At 41.9% G+C, this 19,463-nt stretch overlaps 1 protein-coding gene across 4 annotated transcripts in view; it reads right to left on the bottom strand.

Annotated features, from left to right (window-relative positions):
* The window catches only part of PTBP3 (polypyrimidine tract binding protein 3), a 467,207-nt gene that overhangs the window by 73,407 nt on the left and 374,337 nt on the right, over window positions 1-19,463 (bottom strand). For all 4 annotated transcript variants that reach the window (XM_069238700.1, XM_069238675.1, XM_069238683.1 and 1 more), the window contains one exon: window positions 19,247-19,324. In XM_069238700.1, coding sequence (XP_069094801.1) covers window positions 19,247-19,324 — 78 coding nt within the window. The remainder of the gene's footprint in view (window positions 1-19,246; window positions 19,325-19,463) is intronic.

Below are 19,463 nucleotides of genomic sequence, written 5' to 3'. Positions count from 1 at the left end.
GCCGACACGGACTCCAACGGTGTCTTCTTCGGAGTCGGCTGGCACACATGTAATGGGGCCGGCTGGCCAGGGGATGGCATCGCCGTTGGCTGACGCGGTGATGGCAACGGCACCACGGATCTAGATGGTGACGCCATAGCTCGTGGAGACATCATTGGCGTCGACCCAGCATCCCCAACCGGGCATAAATGGCCCCTTCTTATATGGAGCCGGGGAGCCCAGTGAAAATGCTAATGGCCCTGTGGGACCCGCCGGTGAACCAGCAGGGGCCATAGACTGGAAAACAGCATACATAGCATTTAGAAATGCCGCTGGATCTGCTCCCGGACCTGGGAAGGCAGGATATCTCTGGTCTTGACCCTGCTGCTGCACATCAGGCTCTCTTGCGGCGCGTTGAAAACTGAGGGCTATGAGGAGCCACCTCATAGACTGATGGCGTCTGAGATACTTCTGGACTCTGGGCCTGCAGAGTCTCAGTAGGGCTCACCTCCCAATTGCTTTGACGTCTAGTAGATGGAGACCTCGATTGGCTCTGTGTCGAACGGCGCCGTGAGTCATGACGACGACGCTTCTTGTGCCTTTTGGAAGAAGCGTGAGATGAAGCCCTGTTATGGCCCTTCTTCTTAGCCTTCACTAAGAAAAGCTTGGCCTCTCTTTCTTTTAGTGCCTTAGGGTTCATGCTCTGGCACGATCCACACCCCTCGACATCGTGCTCAGAGCTAAGACACCAAAGGCAGTCCCCATGCGGATCGGTGACCGACATCCGACCGCCACATTCATTACAAGGCTTGAAACCCGATTTTCTCGGGGGAGATATTGTAACTACTAAAGCTACACTCTATCCAACGAGCCAGGAAAAAACTGTTAGCGTCGAAGGCACGGAAAAAGGAAACTGACATCCGCACGCCGGCGAGGACCTTTTATTGGCACGGTGACGTCAGACGGAGTCACGTTGAGCCGTGCAATTGTGACATCCTCGTCGACGTGGAGAGCTGGGAAGTAGACTTTCCGTCGGATGCTGGCGCAAGGACGGATTTATAAATTGAGGAATCCACAGGTAGTTTGTATCCATCAGAAACAGTATTTACAGGGCATTTCGGGGAGTACCTAGTAGTGAATGGGTCATCTACCTTAGGGTGGCTACACCCACTAAGTGACCACTTCCTGTCGGCAGATGTCACTTCCTTACATTTGACTGGTATTTTCATTCTATGCAAAATGGAGGAAAATGAAATGGAGGGGTCAACCTTACATGCAAGATTGTAGGGGTGGTGCAAGCTGGGGATGATGTCTTGTCATTTTCCTGCAATTTCTCCCACTAAAAGTGGGGGGTTGCAACAGGGTGGCCATCTGCTGATAGCAGCAGGCTTGGGGGTAGAGTTTCAAGGGTGGTAAGTCCTTTGAAACTAGCTAGCAGGGCAGTGCACATTCCTGAGCAAGGGGATGTTTGGACCTCTGCCCAGGAAGGGCTTTGTTCTGGACTCAGAAAGCAGGATCTCTCACCCCGGGGTTCAAGAATCTTGTCTGGTGTAGGCAGGCTGGTTGTGACCGGCCAGCAACCATGCCAGCCAGGTTAGACAGCTTTTGCAGGGGGCAACTCTAAGGTGACCCTGGGTACATTTTGTAATAAATCCAAAACGGGCACCAGTTTGGATTTATCGTTCTGAGTTTTTTTTATACCAAACAACTCAGGGTTCAGAGTAGCCATCATGTAGCTGTGAAACTAGTACTGATCAGTGTCTAGCACATGTATTAAAATGGCTTCCCTGTTCACCTACTATGTCCCAGGTTTGGCAAGGACACAGTAAGGGCATATTGCTCAAGCGTCTATGCCCACACATACAATATAGTGCACCCTGCCTTAGGGCTGGAAGGCTTGCCAGAGGGGTGACTTACCTACAGTGCATGCATTGTGTAGTGGACAGGGCACACAGGCTGCGTGCCATGGTGAGTTTATCTTTTAGGATTGCATCAGAACACTCAGCCTGCAATGGCAGTGCTGAGTGCTTCTGGATGCATGGCCCTAGAGGGTGGCACAATTTGTGCTCAGACCTCAGGGGCCTACCCTTAGTACCCCATGCCCTGGGAACCTAAGTATCATTTACTAGGGACTCATAGTGGCATCTAAAAGTGTTGCCTATTGTTCCAATGAATCACACTAGTTTTAGGGAAAGATCCGGCCCAGGGAACCTGGTTAGCAGGGGCCCGGGCACTAACAACTTTGAGACTACATTAAATACCAGGCAAAAAGTGGGGGATAACCATGACAAGAGGCCTCTCCTCACAAACGGCAGGTGCAAATTGAGTCAGTATAGTTGTTAGTTGAGGTTTTGGGGGGGAGGAGGGGGGAAATCAATGACTTATCACTTTTCTGAGTTACTGATCTCCAGCAGATAGGTGATACGGTGGTATATTTACATGGACCCTTTAATTGAAATGCATGCTTGCATAAATGTCCTGGGCAAGTTATATGGGTACTGACAGTAGGTGTTAGTCTAAAATGCATCCTTATTCCTTTTAAATTGTCACAAGGAAGTGAAACTAAGTAGTAACAGTCAAACCTTTGCTCTCTCAAGCCTGTCTTCGACATCTGTATCACTGGCAGGCTATTACAAACAAGACATCTGTACAGAGGTTCAGGTATTTCCTCAGAGGCATGGGAAACAGATTAGAACCTCTAATAGCGGTGGAGATTCAGGGGGAAGATTAAGTAATAGAGTGGTATCACTCCCCTGTGACGAGGGCAGCCTATTATGGTCAGTGTATCCTGCTCCTTGGCCCTACTCTTCTGCACAATCATCTGGCCCTAAGCTATTTTATCGTTAGGATCACAATGAGTCCCTTCCCCACTACCCTGCACAGATAGCGGAGCACTCAGCACCACTGACAAAGTGTGTGGCTCGACTCTTCCGTCACCACCTGAGGGCCTGTCGACAGAGACCCTATTGCACCCAATACACACGACTTGTGCTCTCTACAGACCTGCCGAGCCCTTGGGGCACAGCGGATGGAACTTCAATGAGATTCACCTTCTTGGTGACACAGTGGCTTACATGATTAGATAACTTTGCCTCAATCCCATCAAGCTGCAATATTAACAGCGCCAGCAGACCTTTAAGCAAAGCCTCAAGCTTTGGTAAGAGCATATCCAGGCCTAGTTGAACTTTGGGGACATCACACATATCCAGCTTCACAGCTGCACCCTTTCAATTGGACATCCCCGCCTTCCCTTACCCAGGGCTCTATGGGAAGGGTTATTCATGTCAAAAGGATCCGCCATCTACATAGGCTGTGTATCAGCTGACAAATGTACTGACCCTGGCGGATGGGTTTCATCCTCTGCAGCGTCACTTCAGGGGGTCATGCCACGATCAGTCCTAACATTTTCCACTGGAAGTCTCCTTTCAGTCAGTTCTATCTCCTTGGAAATTACCCCCACCCCCCATACCAGGAAGGAATCAATGGTAGTAATAGTATATCCACCCGGGAGCGCCCAGTCCCAACTTTCTTTTCCCCACTGAATTATGTTATACAAAAAATGCCAGACAGTTATCTTACAGGTTGGTGGGGGGGAGGGGTGGCGACCCAGCCTCTTCCAGCTACTGACAAGCGAAGATGGGCCTGCTGTTGGCCTGTGCTTTTCCGGGCACTGCGGGACTATGGTGTGATTTTATCCACAAGGCAACACCAATCAGGCAAAAAGGGATGGCAAAGGGTGACTGGGATTGTAGTTCCCCCAACGATGTCTCTCCACAGCTCTCCCCAGCAACAGCAATGAGTGTCCCACTGACTACAGTAACACGGTGCACTTTTATGCACGAGGCAACACCAATTGGGCAGCAAGGGATGGCAGGGATTGTAGTTCCCCCAGTGGTATCCCTCCATGGTTCTCCCAGCTCTCCCCAGCAGCAGCAATGTTGTCCCCAGGTACCAATTACTTGCCCTCCCTATTATACTAAAAACTCACTAATCAAATTATCAAGTGCTGGGACATTTTATCAGCTTCACGACAGCAAACAAAATGAAAAAATGCAAAGTTAAAAAGCAAAAGTGATCTGTAACCAAAACAGTATCAATGATATTTTTAAGTCAGCGATCGAAAATGCCAAGTGCCGGGGCATTTTCTCAAACTCAAGTCACCAACCGCACTATAAATAACAGAGTTAAAGTGCAAAAAATGTTCTATAACCTGATAATATAACAATTTTAAAGTGCATCTGTTTGCCAACTACTGTGAAAATAATTAACTTTCTTCTAATCATCAATGTATACTTAGCTTGCTAATACAAGGTCCCTAAAACTTGAAAAAATATCTTATAATATTTGCCTCGTTTGTAACATAGCACAATATTTTCATATTTCATAATTGAACTGAACAACGCACTAATACTAGTATATCTAAAAACTGGGAGTAGCAGCCTCCTTCTTTCATCTGTAAATGCTGAGCAAACGACCAACAGATGACTCAATATTCATGGACCACTTTTAAAAACTGAGCAATTTCTAAATGTTCTTGCTGTACAAGGAAAGGCACTTTTGGGTACTGTAAGTCTATAAACTGTTGCATCTGACCCAATCTCAACTTCAGCATCCACAGTTGAGCCCTCCTTGCCTTTATATCCTTTAAAAAGTGCTGCAATTTTCTCATACAAATGTGTAAAGCTGGGGGTGTTTCCTACAGTCCCTATAATCATAGGGCCTGATTTAGATCTCGGCGGAGGGGTTACGCCGTCTCAACAGTGACAGATATCCCATCCGCCAAAATCTAAATACCATAGACACCAATGGTATTTAGATTTCGGACTACGGGATATCTGTCACCATCTCCGCCGAGATCTAAATCAGGCCCACAGTCTAGAGGTAACCTAAATGAGGCGTTTAATTACTGACAGCGTTTTGCCATAGAATGGTCTCCAAAACCCCTTTGTATCCACACTAAATATTTTCCTCAGGTTCTGTATCCACCAGAGTGATTTCTCAGTTTGAAGATAAGATTTCAATAACTTCCTAACCATGCCATTGGCAGCTGCAACCATTCTCCCTCAATAGTTTAAAAACCTTTTTAAAGTATTTATATTTGACAATTATGAGCCCCAACTCGTGTTGAATCGCTGCATTAGCTGAACCCCTACCTAGGGAGGCCTAACAATGACTTCCAAATATTTATTTTAATTACTTCCAATCATTTCATTTCTTCTCCCAACAATATTTCAGAGCCATATAAAAGCATACTTAGTATCTTCAAATTATAGGCTTCTCTTAAGATCTCCAAGGAATTATTAACCAGCTCCATCTCCAATCTCACCTGCTTGCTCTTACTCTTGCACTCTAAAATGCGAGGTGAATTTGAGGTTCCAACTAAAAATAATACTCACATATTTATAATCTGAAACAAACGCAACCTGTTAGGCATAGTCTATGGTTAAATGGCCAAGTGATTTATTTAAAATACACCTTTGTGAAGTGTAAGTCATAGCTTTGTTTTTGACACAGTAATGACAAGATCATTCTTCCTGCAATAACCAGCAAAGGCACTGAACGATTTCTGCATATCCAATAGTATCATCAGTGTGAAATAAGGGCATTATTTCCATCTGTTACAATCTTGTTGGAAAAGACCATGCTATCCTTAAATTATAGGAGATATCTGCTATATATACATGGAATATAAGTGGAGAGTCAATGTCAGTGCTGTTTTTTCATGGAACCAAATACTGCTTGTGTAGCTCTTTACATAGTTACCTTTATAAAAGCTGTGGACATGAGCACATGGTCATCTACTGGCGCTGTAAAATGCCTGGACAATGACTTGAATGCAGAGACATGTTTTGCACACAAGAAACACCTTCTGAATTCTGAGTCTAGCAGCAGAGGTTTTCAGTTAGGCATTTGGGCCCTTTAACATATCACTGAACCCCCTTTACTCTTTTAGGAAGAGAAAATGAAATCCTGTGGAACAGGTTCATAGGGAACTGAGGTGAGAGGCACCACACAACTGCAAGACATCGTCTTCAGAAAATTAAAGTTAGAAAACAAAACAATAGTTGCCACTTTAAAAAAAAAAAAAAAAAAAACGAAGACAAAGATCCTGGCTTAAGGAGGACCTACTGCTTAAATAATCCCTTTTTAATTGGGACCCATCTATGAAGTGAAGAAAATCTCAGAAGTCAAACAGTACCTAACAGCAGCAACACTAGCTGCATGCACTGTAGATCAATCTGGTAGGTCTATGTGCTTGCATAGGATCTCCATTTTCGCAAAATCTCTTGATTTTGTTTATTCAAATAAGATACGGGATGAACAAATGAAGGACTACCAGTAACTGATCAGCTGGTTATATATATGATAGGGCAGCTCTGGATCATGAAGCAGGTATTAGTCTAGGGTGCTGCAAAGTCAGTCCTGGAGAGCCGGGTCCATGCCAGATTTTTAGCATATTCACATTTAGAAAAATGTAGATTTCTGAAACATCTTTTTTCTAAATGTGGATATGCTAAAAATCTGGCATGGACCCGGCTCTCCAGGACCGACTTTCCAGAACCCTGTATTAGTCATTGTGGCCTTGTTGAATAATGTACTTTAGGCATAACAGCTCGCATGCTTGGTGGCAAGATACACTGTTCCTTGCACAGGCTTGAAAAGTGAGTGGTCAAACACCAAAGGAGGCTAAGCAAGGCAAGACGGAAGAGAGACACATGCAGAAGAACCAATGCTTTTTCAAAACTGTTCCTAGGTTTGTCTAGAAGAACCCACTGTAAACTCCTAAATTCCGTGCTTAATTATTTTTAATACACTTTCTAGCAAACTGAATAAGATTAAAGAAAAAAAGTGAAATAGTAAAATGCTTTTGCTTTTCAAAATCTGTTTGGTTCACCATGCTCATTTGTGTGATATTTGACCCATTAAGGGTAGAACACATTTTTGCTAAAAGCAGCAAATCCTTTGACAAATGACCGAATTTAAGACAGTTGCATATGCCAATGGAATTTGCTAGGCCTATCTAAAGCTGTGGGATGGAACTAGACACTGAATTCTCAAATTCTCTACAGTGGCTTTATTTTCACTTTTGCAACATTAGTTTAATTGATTTTAATATAGTTTAGGTTAGTATCCTTACCTGAAAACATTATGAATAAATAAGTATTTTAACATTTTCAGTAAAAGTTACCTAGATTGAACTACAGCCTCAAAGCCACTCTAAAAAAATGGTTTACAAACACAACTCAAAATAACTAAGATCAGTTATGTGTGGACAGCGCCGCTGCAAGACTGCACTGTAGACTAAAGTTCTCATCTTATGAGATACAATAGCACCATGTAATTATTGAGAACCAAAGGCAAATTCCTAAAGTCAGAATTGGTACTCCTCTCTTCTCACAGGTGGGGGAATGTGGCTCATACAATACCACCACCAATGGAGAAAAAGCAACCACAGATGTGGTGTTTGCTGAGGAGAACTGCATCCTGTGAGACTTGCTACTTATCAAGTTGGAATTAACAGTAAGAAGTCATCTGGGGTCTAGACTGAGATAAATCAGAAGCTAGCAAGCAAATTTTTCAGAACTGGTACCGACATTTCTCGTCTTCTAGACCTGGTGATTCCTTTCCACCACCTGATATTCATATTTATCTGTTTTTTTCAGGTGCACTTTAAAATACATATATGATTGTTGTCTGCTCTTGCCGCGGTTTCCCCTGTCTTTTGGCTTCTGACCTCCTGTTTTTGATCCTGTTCTGAATTTCGTTTTTACTGGCTGTAGGACTCTGGGCACTTTACCACTGCTGACCAGTGCTAAAGCGCAAGTGCTCCCTGTCTAAATTGTATTGGTGCATCCATGATTGGCATATCGGATTTACTAGTAAGTCCCTAGTAAAGTGCACCATGTGTGCCCCGGGCCTGTAAATCAAATGCTACTAGTGGACCTGCAGCACTATTTGAGTAGTCTTGTAAACATTTCTCAGGCCTGCCACTGCAGTGTCTGTGTGTGCAGTTTCAAACTGCCATGTCGACCTGGCAAGTGCACCCTGGCAGTTGGGCTGCTTGTGAATTCACTCTAGACAGTCAAACAAAGGGAGCTGAGGTGTGCTCTGCATATCCTGGTGGGTCTTTCTGGACTAGAGTGGTAGAAGGAGCTGTCATTTGCACCTAAAAAGGGGTGTGCCTGTCCTTACACAAAGTGGTCTCCAACTCACTGGACTGTGTCTCGGGCCAAGGTAGGAAAAGGAAGGGTCTTGTGCACTACAAAGAGTTCCCTTTGAGGTTTGCCTACTTCAAAGACAGAAATGGGTATAAGTACTGCACCTCTAACCCCACAAAGTTAGAATCCTTCTGGACTGAGAACATTCTGCCAGGAAGAGCTAGACACTGCAGAAGGGATTGCCACTCTGCCGGTTTCTTTGCTGTGCTGGCCTGCGATTAGCTGCTTTTGTCCTGAGAGTGAAAGGACTGGACTTTGCTTTTACATCTTGCTTCCAAAGGTTCTCCAAGGGCTTGGACTGAGATTGTTTCCTTTTAGAAGTCTCAGGGACATCAAAGACTTCATCTGCCAGCACCTGGGCTCTTTTGCTGAGAGTCCTCACTTGCCAAGTGGTGCCAAATCCAGTCCCTGGGCCCTTGGGAGTGAGTCCCGGTGCAACCAAGAAGAAGCCAAGCACATCGACTCCAGGGCGACTTCGTAACCGGCGCCGCTGTCCGACTTCGTGCTGCTGCCTGCACCAGAGCTGCTGTCCCCATTGAGTGCAACGATCGCGACTGACGGCGCAGGCTCGATGCCGCTGCAGTGCCTCTGAAGTCCCACCACAGGGAGAGTACAGAGCACCGTGTCACCCACGTACATGGTACCTGGCTACAACTCTGCCGCAGCACCAGTGGCCCCATGGTGTGACTGACACCGCAAAGTTGATGCCTCAAATCTTTTTTTTTTTTTTAAGATGTTTTTTATTGAGTCAAATACAAGAACATTAACTTAACATTGACAGGACAGAGATATGCAGTTGTGAATATATATGCATCAGGGATGTGGAATTCCTATCGCCCGGGACATCTTGTTTGGGGTCAAGGGCAACAAGTTTTTATGTTTACTTTGTCCTTGGGACAAGTAGGCCCAACCCTCTACAGCACAAACCCTTTGGCTGCCTGTTTACAGAGTGGAACTCTCTACAGTTGAGGTAATGTGTTTCCAAAAGATAATGCTGTTCGAACTTATATTTATGGTTCATTATTTGAAAACCTTCATTATTAGGGTGAGTGCTGTAAATAAATGTTTTAAGGTCCCACTTCACTACTGACGTTGGTTCCAGTACAAATAAAAAAAACGTGTATACACATGTTTGAAAAGTTTAGGCTATGAGGCTAAGTATAATGCTCCCAGAATGCTCTCTGATTAGATGCAAATGAGGTGTCATTTAGTAAAATGTTTTGATGCATGCTAGTATTTCCCAAAAATATTTCTAATGGAAAATCAGTGTAACCATTTTCAACACAATTATGGGAAGCATGAAAATAAACAAACACTGACAAAGCCAACTGATCTGACATATTTGTATAAGTCTTTTAGTTTTATCAATGCGTGTCTTGTTTTGACATGGCTTTTGTAACACTTTATTGTTGTGGGAGCTACCAGGCCCTCAACATTGTAACAAACACTGGCAAAAAAAAAAAAAAAAACATTTTTGAACTCTAAAAGCACACGTTGCCACCAGTGGCATAACAAAGGCCCCGCAGCTGCCCTCCAGGGGGCCCCTTCAGCACAGCACCTGCCCTGAGTGAGTCTGGAGAGGGGGCTCCTCCATGTTCTTTGCAAAGGGGCACCCTCCAGTTTCGTTACGTCACTGATTGCCACTGTAGTTCCTGACACTGAACAAAACTACTTTGTGTGCCAATATGCTCCTTGTGGAAGAGAAGAATGCGATCACTCACAGTAAAGCCAGCCGAAAGAGAGAGAAATAGAAGTTTAATAAAAACAAAATGTCTTTAACACCAGACCTAATTAGGGACCAAGACCCACATGTAGGTAGCTTTTTGCATGTCGCAAACAGCGACTTTCGCTGTTTGCGACGTGCAAAAAGCACATTGCGATGCACAAACCCAGTTTTGCGATTCGGTAACCTGGTTACCGAATCGCAAAACGAGTTTGCGACTCGCAATTAGGAAGGGGTGTTCCCTTCCTAACTGCGACTCGCAGTGCAATGTAGGATTGTTTTGCGAACGCGGGCGCAAACCAATCGCAGTTTGCACCCATTTCAAATGGGTGCTAACACTTTCACAAAAGGGAAGGGGTCCCCCTGGGACCCCTTCCCCATTGTGAATGTCACTGTAAACATTTTTTCAGAGCAGGCAGTGGTCCGCAGGACCACTGCCTGCTCTGAAAAAATGAAACGAAAACGTTTAATTTTTCGTTTTTTTAATGCATCTCGTTTTCCTTTAAGGAAAACGGGCTGCATTACAAAAAAAAAAAAACTGCTTTATTGAAAAGCAGTCACAGACATGGTGGTCTGCTGTCTCCAGCAGGCCACCATCCCTGTGAGGCCGCCATTCGCAAGGGGGTCGCAAATTGCGACCCACCTCATGATTATTCATGAGGTGTGCATTTGCGAAGCCCTTGCGAATCACAGATTGTGTCAGGGACACCATCCTACATTCGGATTTGCGACTCGCAATTTGCGGGTCGCAAATCTGAACCTACCTACATGTGGCCCCAAATTCTTAAAGAAAGTCACAAAAGTGCACCCATGGTATATGTCGTACCCCTATAAAATATTTGTGAACTGTATTTTAGCATGGGTAAATACGCATGTGTAGATTTGCTCATGTGAAAATCTATTGAGCATTTGCAAGTTCATTTTCCCTCCAGCCACTTTCTTCCCAACCCTGGAAGAAGTTCTAATTCTGCCATTGTCAGGAGTAAATGTCCAACCTTTCTTATTATGGGAAAATATTAGAGAGAAGCTGGTGAAGATCTTTAAAACATGCAGGTTAGTAGGTATGCAGACTCAAAGGCATTCCAGCCCTGGAAATATTGCTTACTGCTTCCTCCAGCCCCAGTATGCAGATCTGTACAAAGGTGGAAAAATAAGGAAATTGCTACAGTAGTGATTGAAATTGCAAGTATTCAAGCCCTACTATGGTAGTAGCCCTGGCATAATCAGAGAGGCTATTATCAGAGCTCTTACATAATGAGATTGCTGCCATAATTTGGCGCCACACTACATGGCACCAAAGGGACAAGTAGATCTTTTTACAGGACAAGTAGATTTGAGAAGCAACCTGTCCCGTGGACAAGTAGATATTTTAATAAATTCCACACCCCTGATGCATAAGGAATATTGTACTTATAAATGCATATGAAACATGTACATGAATTAGGCATATACAGCAATATACTATCAAAGACTCCAAGTTTGAATAAAGAAAGAAGAAAGAGGGAGTGGGAGAAGAGCTATAGGAATAGAAAAGGGAATCAAGTGATAGCCACGTGGAGAGAGAGGTAATAGACATTAGTTACAGCGAATGTAAGATGAAATAAGTATATATAAGAAGAAAAATAGGAAATATATTGACATTTTTTTAAAAAGGAGGAGAAAAATCAATTTCCTTCGCAGTGCGTGAGAGATAGTTACTTAATGGCAACCATAGCTGATGACGTTTGAAGAAAGTTCCTGTTGAATCAAGCTTGTAGCTGTCAAGTCTATGATGATAACATACAGAATTCCACCACAGTCTGAGAGTAATGTTCTCCGAAGATTTCCAGTTGGAAGTAATAATAGAGATTGCAATAGAAAGCAAAAGGTCCACCAATTTTCCAAGAGGCCTGAATGAACTCCAGATATCGTGTATGCCACCCAAAAACAGTAATTCATATGACATTGGTAAGGAGATCTGAGCTATTGCTGAAATGCGAGACCATATTGAGGACCAAAAAGTAGATAGGGATGGAGAGGAAAAAAACATGTTAAAGTCAGTACCCTGCTGAGTGTGGCAGCGCCAACAATTGTCATTTTGTGCAAGTTTGAGTTTGTAAAGGCGTACAGGAGTGTAGAAAAGTCTATTATAAAAAAAAGTATAGGGTCTGTGTGAGGCTTGCAGTGCGTGCAGTGGAATGTATCTTATACCATATTCTATCCCATAAAGAAGTTGGCCAAACAACACCAAGATCTGATTCCCACAATGTCTCAATAGGTGATTTGAGTCTAGGTGAAACAGACGTTCTTAAAAGTTTATAAATTCCAGCTGCCCTAGGATAATTAGAAGTTACAATCGGGTGTGGAGCTGATGCAAGAGAAGAATGATTATGATTTAAAAGTTTATTGAGGGCCTCTTGGACTAGAGTAGAAAGAATGATATATTGGGATTTCATGCGAATAGGGAGATTATAAATTGCTGAGAGAGTAGTAAAAGGGAGTATAGAGTCTTTATGATATAATTGGGAATTGAGAAGAATACCTTTAGTCATCCAAGCCTTCCAACACAGGGTTTTATTTTGTTTCCTAAGCAAACTATTGTGCCAAATAGGACTGTTAAAGAATTGATTAATGGGGGTAAGATGCAAAATAAAAAAAGGTTTCAGTAAGTTGACTGAATGGGATATCGTGCTGGGCAACCAGAATATTGGGTGGGGGGTTAGACATAAATATAATGTGTTTATGGGAAAAGGGAGAAATAAATGTTTCTTCCAAAGAGAACCATAGCTTTTTAGGGGCATCATTGAGTGTAGATAAATAGGGATGTATTTGCTTAATGCCAAAAGATTTGTGATAAGTTATAAAGTCAGGGAAATTAACTCCACCTTGTACTTTAGGAAGTTTTAATTTCGAGAGAGAGATTCAGGATTGTTTACCGTTCCACAGGAACTTGGATAGAATTTTATCAATTGAACTAAAAAATAGTTTAGGTATCTTAATAGGAAGCATCATAAGGAAGAAGTTAATGATAGGGAGAAGCATCATCTTAATGGTATCCAAGCGGCCCCACCACGTGAGATATAACAGAGACCATTCCTGTGTGAGATCTACAAGCTTTGCAGATAAGATTTCTAAATTAGTCCTTAATGTATCCTTGAGAGTAGTGCAGTACCATACCCCCAGGCATTTAATCTTAGAAGAATTCCAAGATAATCCTGCATCAAGAAATACAGAACCAGTGCAATGAGCATTAAGTGGTAAGACCACTGTTTTGTCTATATTAAGTTTATAGCCAGATACATCAGAATATAAGTTGAGCTCATGCAGGAATGCAGGAAGAGCAGCATCAGGGTGAGACATGAGCAAAAGAATATCATCAGCATATGCCATAAATTTGATGTGTTCATTATTAATTTTAAACCCCGTAAATTGTTCAGATGTTTTTAATTGGTATAGAAAAGGTTCGAGAGCCAAAATAAATAGTAAAGGAGATAATGGGCATCCCTGACGAGTACCCCTTTTAAGAGGAAAAAAAGGAGATCGGATACCGTTTGTTATAACCGAGGAACATGGTGAGGAATAAAAAATGGATATAAAATGTCGGAATTTAGTACCTAGTCCATGCCATTCCAATGCTTTCGACAAGAAACCCCAGTAGACCCTATCAAAGGCCTTTTCCGCATCCAATGATAAAGCTGCCAGAGGAATCTTAAGTTTAGATGCCTTGTTAATAATATTTAAAAAAGTACGAGAATTATCTGCTACATTTCTATTAGGGATAAAACCAGATTGATGAGAATCAATAAGGTCAGGTATATATGGGAGTAAACAGAGAGCTAAAACTTTGGCATAGAGTTTACAATCAGTATTAATTAAAGATATGGGTCTATAATTTTTTTACAGTCAGTCGCATCCCGATCTTTTTTGGGAATAAGACAAATCATGGCCTCCGTAAATGAGCCAGATGCAGAACCTGACATTATAAAGTGATTAAATAATTGAAAGAGTTTGGAGAAAAGAGACTTAGCAAACTGAATAAAGAATTCTACTGTGAAGCCATCTGGGCCTGGAGCCTTACCCTTGGGGAGAGATTGTAAAGCTGTATATAGTTCGGTAAGTTGTAGGGGTTGGTCTAAAGATGAGAGGTCAATCTGCAATGGGTCTCTTGGTTTGAGATTAGAGAAATATTGGTTGAGAGATTCAACTGTTGGTATGTGTTCTGGAGTGTACAGGTCCTTATAGTAAGAAGCGAAACACAATTCTATATCTTTTTCTCTAAAGTGTTTAACACCATTGTTATCTGTGATAGATTTAATAGTAGTTTTTTCTTTTCTTTGTTTCAAATATCGAGCTAGAAGAGAACCAGCTTTATGGTTACCACCATAATATCTGGCATTTATTTTCAGGAGGGTGCTGCATGCTTGTTCAGTGGTATATTGGTTAAACTCCATTTTAGCTGAGACTAGTGCTTCAAGATGTGATTTACTAGTTTTGTGAGTATAGAATTCATGTTCTAGGGACTTTATATTTTCAAGGATGGAAGTCGATTTTTGTTGAGCAGACTTTTTTTTTTTTGAGTGAGCGTAACTTATGATGAAACCCCTAGAGGCTGCTTTAAATGCATCCCACACAAAATTAAATGATAGTTGATCACTATTGTTGATGTGAAAGTATTCTTCTATAAACTTACTGTAGGAAGCGATAAAAGTAGCATCTGAAAGTAGAGTTATTAAACCTCCATGAAGATGTTTTAGAACCGTTAAGAAAAAGATCAAGGTCAGTAATCACAGGTGCGTGATCTGAGATCAAAATAGCACCGATTTCAGAGTTGACCATATGTTGCAATAAACCTTTTACTCGGAAAGATATAATCAGCCTAGAATGGGAATGGTGGGTAGGAGAATAAAAAGAGTATTCCATGAGGTCGGGATTGCATACTCTCCAGGAATCAGAGAGAAAATGCTGTAAAACAAAGTTTTTAAAAGCTTTGTGGGAGGCATGTGGAATGAAACGTGACGTGGAAAGTCTGTCCAAAAATGGATCGAGAATTTGGTTGCAGTCACCACCTATTAGTAAATTGTTTGAGGAATGTTCAGAGACAATATGTGAAAGATTCTTCCAAAAATTTGGATCTGGATGTGTGGGGCTGTATATATTTAGGATAGTAAGAGAAATATTGTCAATTTTAAATGTAACAAGTACCCAGCGGCCTTCTGTATCTTGATGCTGTGAAATTATGGTAGGTTTGAGAGATTTATGACAGAGTATAACTACCCCATTTTTGTTTGTGATGGAAGGGGAGTAGAAAATGTCCCCCACCCATTGTTTTTTAAGCTTAATTGCCTCAGAGTCGTTGAGGTGAGTCTCTTGCAACAAAGCAATGTGACATTTCAAACGCGCTAGGTGAGATAAGACACGCTGACGTTTAATGGGGTGTTTAAGCCCCTTAACATTCCAAGTAACAGCTCTAAGTTGCATAACAAGAAGTATTAATAAACAACTGTTGTAACAAGGAAAAAACTAGGCATATCAATTTTGCAAAAGCAAAGAAATAGGAAAGACACAAGATAGTAAAGAAAAAGAAAAGGAGGAAGATGACCTCCAGAAGTTGTATATACATGAATGTGGCAATACAGGGACTAAAGTCCACAAAAGCTAAATAAAACAAGATAGAAAGTGAATACCCCGAAAGGTAGAGGGACAGTGGAGAACCTGAAAAGACAGGCAAGAGTGGCTTCAGCACAAGAAAAGTGATATTAGATATTAAAACATATGAAGGCGAGTTTCATGGAAGAAAAAAACAAACATACAAACGAAAAATGTACCATTCAGGAGACCAACTAACGTAATAACTACAGTAAAGGACTGTGACATGAAAAACAATAAAAATCAAAGCTTACCAGTGGAACGTGTAGGAGAACAGTTTGGATGGTGAGAAAGGGATACGGTTGGGAAAGGAACATGAGGATTGCACAAATAACACTATCTAAAAATATATATATATATATATATATATATATATATATATATATATATATATATATATATATATATATATATAAAAAAAATAAGATGCAGAGAAGGAAAACCATGAATATAAATATTAAACATAACCATTACTATTAAACTGTCCAGAAAAGAAAAAAAAAGAAAGGACATTAAAGACAAATTAAATTATATCTTCAAGTAATTGCAGATGCTCCTAGTTCCATTGCTTCTGTTTTGTGTTGGTTAATAAACGTTTGTAGTGCTGAAGGTTCCTCAAATGAGTAAGATTTGTCCTTGAATGTAATTTTGAAAAGGCATGGGTGAAGAAGACCATATCGAATATTCAAGGATTTGAGTTGTGGACGTAAGTCCAAAAACTGTTTGCGACGTGCAGCTGTAGCAGGAGAGAAGTCTTGTGTGAAAAACACTTTATGACCTGACCATACCAAAGAGCCCATCTTTTTGGCTTCCGAGAGTATTTGCATCAAGTCAGTAAATTGGAGAAAGAGAATAATAATTCCTCTAGGATGTGCACGAGGGCCAGTTGAAGACTGTGGACTTAAACGATGTGCCCATTGGATAGAGAGGGGAGAGGTAGGAGGCAAGCAAAGAATTGAAGGTATTGCTGTTTGAAGGAATGTAATCATGTTAGAGCCTTCCGAACCTTCTGGAATCCCAAAAAGGCGAAGATTATTTCTCCTATTTCTGTTTTCTAAGTTTTCAGTAAGCCTTTTAAGTTGAGCTATGTCCTTTGAGATCTGAGGATTGACAGTGTTACAATCTTCAAGGTTACTGACTCTCTGTTCCAGAGTACAAATTTGTTGTTCGTGTTGGGACCATTGCTCCTCAATACGTTGCAAAGAGGCATTAGTGTCCATCATAAAGGGCTTTAGTGCACGCAATTCCTCCATGACATCATCTAGAGTAAGATGTGTAGGTGATTTTGAGGGAGAATCAAGGTCTTTTTTTGGACGCTTGACAGAGGAGGTGTTAGATGTTTTTTTCGCAATTGCGCCAGCAGCATGAGATGAAGAGGCGCTATCCTTCAAAAAGACTGCAGCACTATCCATTGTTAAAGCTGATGCTAGAGAAGATTTAGTTATATGTGTGCGCACCACTTGAAGAGGATTATTAGACTTGGAGAAAGATGATGACTGGCAACTCTGAGAATTATGTGGTCTCCCCATAAAAGCCAGCAGCAATTTGGTAATGGGAAGCCAGCAATGTGAGGTGTTGATGAAATTATATTAAGATGAGAAGCTGCTGCCAGAAGTTTCCAACAACAGAGCAAAATATAATAAAAAATATATAAATAAAAAATCCTAAATTATTCTCTCATAACAGGCACGACAGAATACCACAAGAGCAAAGCACTTTACTGCACATAGTCAAACAATTGGTGACTAGTTTTAAGGGAACCTTCTGAAAAGGAAAAAATCCCCTCCGTCAAAGGAAAGCATTTACCATGTTATGAAGAGCAATTTGAAAGAGCTCCTTGACAAGAGCTGCCAGTGAATCCTGAAAGTTGAAAACCCCAGCTAAATGTGTTTGAAGAGAGAGGTCAAAAGTTCAGCTGGCTGTCAGAAGGTAATAAATATTCCATTGCAGAGGAAACTAGATTTGTAGAATCACATCCAGGCAAGCAGTTAAAGTTAAGTCAAATAGAAACATCTCTGTGAAAGTTTAGGTTTGTGCAGAGGCTTACGCAACGCAGATAAATAATTACCTTTGGCCCTCACATGAAGTCTCTGAAATGACTTCAAAACTCTATGTCTCTGTAAGATAAAGACATATTTATGCAGCGGCAGAGCTCCGGTGCTCAAAAATGCTGAAGAAATTAATCATTTTGATGTGAAAACATCTTCGTCTTTCCAGGAAGTGCTGAGGAGCTCTAAAGAGCAGCGGCCATCTTGCGTGACCTCCAGCCACGCCCCGATGCTTCACATCTTGACCTGCTGGATTCATCGATCCTGCCGTGTTGTCAGGAACCGATACTTGCCCGCAAACGCTGCATCACCTCCCCTACACCCATAAGGATCCAACATCTCACCTCATTGACCTATCATTAAGGAAGCGACACCTCACCTCCCCGGTGGCAGTAAGGAACAGACACTGCACCAGCTCCAGCGACGCCTCACCTTCCTGACTGCATGCAACGTCTGCTTCCTCCTCGTCTTCCAGGGTACTGGGTACGTGACTGCCCCGCAATCTCTCGCGAATGGTGTCGGACTGTTGGAAACGACTCCGTGATAACCCCAGTTAGAGCTATTGTGTTTCTAAGTGCTACACTAAGATATAATCTTTGAAAGTTTGTATCTTTACTTGTGTATGTTGGACATTTGTCATTTTAGTGGGGGGGGGGGGGGGGGGGGGGGGGTGTGTGTGGGGGTGTGTGTGTGTGTGTGTGTGTGTGTGTGTGTGTGTGTGTGTGTGTGTGTGTGTGTGTGTGTGTGTGTGTGTGTGTGTGTGTGTGTGTGTGTGTGTGTGTGTGTGTGTGTGTGTGTGTGTGTGTGTGTGTGTGTGTGTGTGTGTGTGTGTGTGTGTGTGTGTGTGTGTGTGTGTGTGTGTGTGTGTGTGTACGTACACAATAACTCTGAAATTATCCTATCTACTTGTGCCAAGCTACCAAGGCTTGGAACAGGGGTTATCTTAGCTGTGTGACTCCCTTATCCTGAATAAAGTGAGGGTCCCTACTTCGAAAGTGTGCAAACTACTGCCAACTAGAGACCCCATTTCTAACACTTGTGGTCAGGAAAACTTTAAAAAGATCTAGTTTGCCAGAAAGAGATGAAACTGTACACTGAATTTAAAAAGTCAGAGTGGCCATTACAATCGTTGCTCATTAAATTATTTGTCTAGAAAGATGGTCATGGCACTGGAAATTAACGTAATTGTGCTGAAGCTTATGACACGAAGTGCAATATCACAAAGTCATAAATGTAATTGGACCGCTTACACCAAAAGTAATGCGAGTATACTGTGTTAAGGGATTGTTTACAAAACATGCAACTTTGAGGAAAACACCAATGAGCAACAACTCTTAGTTTTATTCAGAAATTAACTTTAAGTTGCAGGCAAGACTCGCCAGGGTGTTTGTATGATACAAGTCAAACTGTTAAATGCGTCCAAACCAACAAGAAACAACTTGCAAGTATGTAACCATAAGACAATTAATTTGATCTAGAAATCGCAATTCAACAACCCAAAATTTTTAAGAGAAAAAATAACATTAAGTTTGATGTACTTGTGTAGTCGTTCAGGTATGCAAAAAAAAATAAGGCTCCTCACACCATGAATAAAATTGTTTAGTTCACTCACATCTTTTCGCCCCATTGAGAGCCAAGTGAAGACGACTTACCAGCTGCATGGGGGAAGCCAAAAGCTTGGGCAAATCCAGCAGCCCCAGCATATGGTGAAGAAATAATACCTGGTCCACCTACAGAAAATGTGAAACATCAAAAAATTGAAATACTATCTTATGTATTACAACAATAAGAAACATTCTCTTGCACATCCATAAAAGTGTCTGCAGTCGTCAACAGGTAGTATTTATGGTAAAAGGAGGCCAAACAGAT

The sequence above is a fragment of the Pleurodeles waltl genome, chromosome 1_2 (assembly GCF_031143425.1).
Source record: "Pleurodeles waltl isolate 20211129_DDA chromosome 1_2, aPleWal1.hap1.20221129, whole genome shotgun sequence".
NCBI classification, from domain to species: domain Eukaryota; kingdom Metazoa; phylum Chordata; class Amphibia; order Caudata; family Salamandridae; genus Pleurodeles; species Pleurodeles waltl.
The sequence above is the reverse complement of the archived record's forward strand: the minus strand, read 5'-3'. Positions and strand labels throughout refer to the sequence as shown.